General features: G+C 35.9%; 1 protein-coding gene across 2 annotated transcripts in view; it reads left to right on the plus strand.

Moving 5' to 3' along the window:
- LAMP2 (lysosome associated membrane protein 2) overlaps nucleotides 1-5,056 on the plus strand; it is a 37,947-nt gene extending 32,891 nt beyond the window's left edge. The window contains exon 9 of one of the 2 annotated variants that reach the window (XM_090264694.1): nucleotides 4,779-5,056. In XM_090264694.1, the coding sequence (XP_090120820.1) occupies nucleotides 4,779-4,921 (143 nt within the window). In that variant the 3' untranslated portion in view covers nucleotides 4,922-5,056. Of the gene's footprint in view, nucleotides 1-1,984; nucleotides 2,499-4,778 lie in introns of those variants that run through there. The other variant, XM_090264695.1, reaches the window with a different exon arrangement.
- The last annotated feature ends 944 nt before the right edge of the window (nucleotides 5,057-6,000 follow it).

The following is a 6,000-nucleotide window of genomic DNA, read 5'->3' on the forward strand; positions in this document are numbered from 1 at the left end:
TGCTAATGCTCTTTCCCTCAGCCTATACACATATTTAACCCTTTGAGTGCCATGCATAATTTGAAATATGAATTAACATGAGAAAAAGATATTGGTATATAACCTGAGGTACAAAAAAAGAACAAAACATAAAGTACGAATTGTTCCATTGTTATTTACATTTATAGCCATCAAAAAAGGTCGCTGTGAGTGACGCTGGCCCTTTTGGGAAAATTTGTCAGTGTTGCTCACAGCGATGTTGGCACCCAAAGTGTTAAATCTCTTTCACCTTGAAGATATCCTTTCTCAACCCCATGTCTCCCTTACAATTACCTCCTTACTGTCCTGTTTTTCTAAACTTGAAATGAGTATTGCATATTCCTTGTCCCAAGTTCTTGATCTACCAATCACTTCCCATTCACTCTTAAATCTGCAGCAATTTGACTCATAGCCCCCACCCTTAGTATTGCTAAATCTGATGGGTATTTCTCAGACTTCTCTAATATTTCACACTAGTCTCCCATGCTATATAACACTGTTTTCTTCATTGGCACTATTTTCTACCTGCCTTTTCTACATCTTTTTCCTGCTCCTTTATCCCTCAAATATTAGTGTTCCCAAGGGTTTTGCCTCTGGTCCCCTTTTTACTACTTGCCATCTTTGTGATTTTAACTACTGCTTAGGTTCATCAACCATTGGTTTGGAGACAGGCATATTAAATTCAGCAGATCTAAAACGGAACATGCCCTTCTTCCACACTCCCCACCCCACTCACAAATCTTTAAAATAAAGAAAAACACAAAATATAAATAAAACTGAAATGCATATATTATTCTTCCTCATGTATTCCCTATCATGACTAGGACCAGCATCTACATAGTCCCTTAAGCTATGTGTGGAATTGGAAACCATTCAGTTATCTTCTCCTACCACACCCCTGACATCATTTGGTCAATTCTGCTTTGTAATTGGATCTCTGTCCTGTCCCTTATGCATATGCACTTCGTTAACCCAGTTCAGGACTGTATTATTGGACATCTGGACTCCAGCAATAGAGGCGCCACCAGTCTATCTGCCATAACTTCTGAAATAAATATCCTGCTTAAAGTCCTGCTGCACTTTTTTTTTTCTTTTTTTGGCTTTCATTATAATGCCAAACTACCCACAGCATAGGGTGCCTTTGTTAGCTGCTGCTTTTCCTGCCAAGAGTATCTCTTGATCCAACCTTCTTGCATTTCCCCTGAAGTTCTGTGTGTCTTACCGTCCTTATTTTTGTGCTGTTCCCTATACCTGGAATGCCCTTTTCCCATTACCTGCATGGTTAATTCCTACTCATCTTTAAAAACACAGCTACAGTTTCGCTTTTTAAAAACTATGTCCTGTGTACTAAGGCTGAGTTGAGTGTGCCTCTGAAACACTTCCATGACACTTTTTGTTCTGCCTGCCCCATTATAGCCCATTTTGAAGTTATAAGCATTGATTTTCTTGTCTCTCACACTGATTAAACATCTTGAGGCAAACAATTATACTATCAGAGCCAGTTTCAATCTTTCCCCACTACTAAATAACCCCAGATTGCTATGCATTGAATTCTTAGGTCTGCATAGTATAGTTGTTCACTTGGTTCATTTCATTAATACTTCACACACTACAGTGTTCCACTGCGCTTCTTCAACATCATAACAGTTTGCCTCTGAAAGGGTGATCATCAAGAAAACGCTAATCATATTTATTCATAATCTTTTGTTTAAGAAATCTGGGAAGTATGTGATCATTTTATATATCTTCTAAAATTACTGCATTTGGGGGGGTACTTAAAGGTATGATTTGGTTATTTGGAAAATCACTTTCGTGGAATGTCTCATTTGGTGGTAACGAATGCCATTGACTTGTTAGTTTGGTGTGAGAAACAAATATGTGTTAGGAAGTGCTGATTCTAACTTAAATTTTACAGATTTGAAATTTTGTCACTTTCTGTTCTCAATTGTCCTTTCTCCACATCTAGCTCAAGACTGCAGTGCAGATGACGACAACTTCATTGTGCCCATAGCGGTGGGAGCAGCGTTGGCAGGAGTACTTATTCTAGTGGTGCTAGCTTACTTTATTGGTCTCAAGCGCCATCACACTGGATATGAGCAATTTTAGAACCTGCAATCTAATTGATTATATTAAAACACATGCAAATAACAAGATTTTCTTGCCTCTTAATTTTGAAACACTTTGCTCCTTCAGATTGATTTGTTGTAATTGATTCTTAAATCAGTGGTAGCATTTGAAATAAATCCTTATTAATAAAAACCTGTTCTCTTTGGTCAACTTAAAACAAAAAAATGTCTTTACTGGCCTGAAGACAAACTTGTTAAAAAGAGCATTAGTGTGCAATGTTTTGAGGCCTGTCTTAAGAAGCCTTGGCCAAATTTTTATCCTAATCTAAGATACATTAAACTTATTAACATGGCCATTATAAGAATAAGATATGTAGCTGCCTCTTAATAGAATTAATAAATACTATTTCACTACTGGTGTTCTGTTTCAATGTATAAGAACTATACTGATTTAAACTCATCACAGTGCCTTTGCATATAGTTCATTAAATACTGATGTGGCATAAATGCCCACTAAGATATATTCAAACTTGGTTTTCAGTTGAATGTCCTCAGGACCACTAGCATTTTTTATTTTATGTGACTTTTTGTTGATTTCTTTGAGTTCAAGTTAAGGATGAAGTCAGTATCTGAGGCTTGTGATTTTTCCCGCTAGGTAAATAATAGAGCCAAAAGGCCACAATAGAACTTAAAGTGGCTTCAGAATTTGTTTGTTTGTTTTTTAATCCTCACCCGAGGATAAGTTTATTGATATGAGAGAGACAGCAGTTGATTGCCTCTCAGATGCCCCATCCAGGGATCGAACCCACAGCCTAAGTATGTGTCCTGATCGGGAATCAAACACACAACCTTTAGGTGTATGGGATGATGCTCCAACCAACCGAGCTACCAGGCCAGGGCCAGAGCTAGTTTTTTTTGTTTGTTTGTTTTTTGTTTCTTTTTTTCACCAATAGAGACTAAAAAGATTCAAGCACATTCAACCCCTTGTCTTTTTTTCCTTGTTATTCTTGTCTTTGGATGCCTGATTAGCATTGAAAGATAGAAATATTCTATGAACTAATTAGAACAGATTGTGTTGTGTTTCTCACCTCATACTGTTGCTCTCTAGAGCATTAAAATCTATTTAATGTTGTCATCAGACTAGTACTTATGAAATGTAAGTTAACAGCAATCTCAGAAGGGATGCAGTGAAGCATAGCAACTAGGCTGTTGTTTTTTCAAGATAGTCCCTGTGAGGCAGAGCATAGATGTGGGGGCAGAGGGTAGAGAGAAGCTGTTGGCATTATTAAAATGAGCTAGATAATCAGCTCCTATTAAAGCATATTCCTTGTTATAAGTGCAACACAGATACTGAATATAAAAACAAGGAAGCTTAATCATACACTTGAGAAGACTTTTATTCATTCTATGTATATTAGCTTGTTCAGAATTTCTGTAACTCACTGGTTACAGTATTTTGGTATCTAGCTATTAGTCTCTGAAGGTTTTCATTAAAATACAGTAAAGCCTTTCAACATAGGCTACCTTAATTACTGAAATTCATATACTCAGAACCTTAGCAACTTTTTCTTTTTTATGAATGACAAAAGTATAAGAGGAGGAAAAGATAAAATTAGAGGACAATGCAAGTTATTAATCATAAATCATGCCAAATATCACATTTTGTTAATTGCATTAGAATTATATAAGAAAGGACCTTAAAGGTTATTTACTCTGACCCTATAATTTTACAGAAAGGGAAGTAACTTCAAAGTTACTATTTGCTTTTTCAGTAATATGCTGAAACACTCCTATGTTGATCTTTACTTGCTACTTCAAGACCTAAACCTCCTTGAATGGGATCCCAAATATGGAAGGAAAACAGAAAGGAACACTTGTCAATCATCTGATGTATCAGATGCTTTAGAAGTACAGTTGTATTTAATCCTCAAATACCTTATAATACAGGTATTATTACCCCCCTTTTACAAATGAGGAAAGTGAGGCCCAGTTTAAATAACTTGACTTCCTAGGATCCTTTGACTAGTAATTTATGGAGTCATGATTCAAACTCAGTTCTGTCTGAATCCAGAGCTCAAAATCTATGTTGCACACACTGCCTTTCTGGTGGTCCAGTGGAATGGACTACAATGTATGGGATTCTGCCATTATTCTTTCAAACCACTGCTCAACTAAAATTAACTATATATTAATATAACCTGATAGTTACCTATTGCCTGTGTGAAAGATTTTATACTGCATTTTTTGATCCTAAGCCCTTTTCAACTTAAATTTTATTACTCATACAGAGTTCTTATTTATATTTTAATGATAGTGTGGCAAGGGAGAAAAGGAGTGGGGAAATACTCAGGAAGTGGTCTTAAGTGTAGTCGATAGCTTTTTTTCCCAGTGTTATTACATAAACATAAAATCTCCCTGTTAGGCAAGCACAATTCTGTGTTTTGGACCTTTTCCTGTTCTTCCCTTAACTTCTGCTTTTTGTACTGAGGCATTTGCTGTGATTTGAGATGAACTTATGAGAGCTATAAGAGGATTGGTTGCTTAGAAATATTTGGGTGGATATAGAGAAAATAAGAAAATAGGACCAATGTTCTAAAAGACTAACCTCTATGTACACTTTCAAAATGCTTTTCTGCCTAATTACGTTCCTTACTAATTTCCTTTCCTTGATTTCTGTCTGTTCTTTTCTAACAGCTGAAGAATGTTCTGCAGACTCTGACCTCAACTTCATTATTCCTGTTGCAGTGGGTGTGGCCTTGGGCTTCCTTATAATTGTTGTCTTTATCTCTTACATGATTGGAAGAAGGAAAAGTCGTACTGGGTATCAGTCTGTGTAGCCAATTAAATCTAGTGCTTTTAATTTTTTTGCCCTCAGAAGTTGTGTTTCCGTTGGCTAAAAGCCAGGAAATGCTTTGTAATTGATTGTTTAAGATATGCAAACTAACCTCAGTGAATTGCTAGGTAACTGGGGCATCAGTAGCACTTATTTAAAACAAAATGTGTTAAGTCCAATTTCCTTTGTTTTTCTATTTTCCTTCCTTTGTTAAAATGTAATTGGAAGAAAAAAATGTGGGTTAGAATTTTTCTTTAGTAATAATTTTAAGCCTCTGGATCTAATTATGTACTGAAGTATAATTTTATATGTTGCAGTTACTTGTATTTGGCTACTCTGAGATTATTTGCTAAATTAAAGCTGTTAAATAATCTAACTTACTTCGGGAAATCAATAAAATAATGAATTCATTTTCATTGGAGGCAAATATAAAATTTGGTTCATAATAAGACTTCCTTTCTCAGCCTCCTGATCAGGATTATTTAAAGCTTGTTAAAAAAAGAAGAAATGTCTTCACAATATTCTTGTTCAATAGCAAAAGTCAGACTGCTTTCTTCACTTCCATATTTTAACGAGGTTGTCTTTTTTTTTTTCTTCCTTCTGGAGTTTGGACTATACCAATTATGTCAGACTTGACATTTAAACCAAAGGAGGAACTAAGATCTTAAGCTTTTTGGAAGGTGTTGATATAGAGTGGGTTATGATTTAGAATGTTTTTTTTTCCTTGGAGCCTTAACTTGTTCAGAAAGTTAATTCATCCTCCACTAAAAACAAACTTCTATAGTGTGTGTGCCCCTTGCACGCTCCCATTTCCTGTGTGAAGAAGTTCTAATTGATATTTTTAATGTATTGACTTCTCAAAGCAGCAAGTGCTAACTCTAGAGGCTAGTGGGCCCTAAAGTGTCATCAGTTAGCTGCCTGACCAAAGCTGGATGGGAATTATTCTGTGAATTTCTTGATCTCAGTATAGACTTATATCCTGGTAGAGACTCTAGTGGCTCTAGCTTTTAGAGGAAGGTTCTAGAGACCACTCATCCTAGAATCTGTTTGATTGACTAGGCTGTTGAATTGCCCTTTGATTTG

This window comes from Furipterus horrens, unplaced genomic scaffold, assembly GCF_987537825.1.
Source record: "Furipterus horrens unplaced genomic scaffold, mFurHor1.1.pri manual_scaffold_17, whole genome shotgun sequence".
Lineage (NCBI taxonomy): Eukaryota > Metazoa > Chordata > Mammalia > Chiroptera > Furipteridae > Furipterus > Furipterus horrens.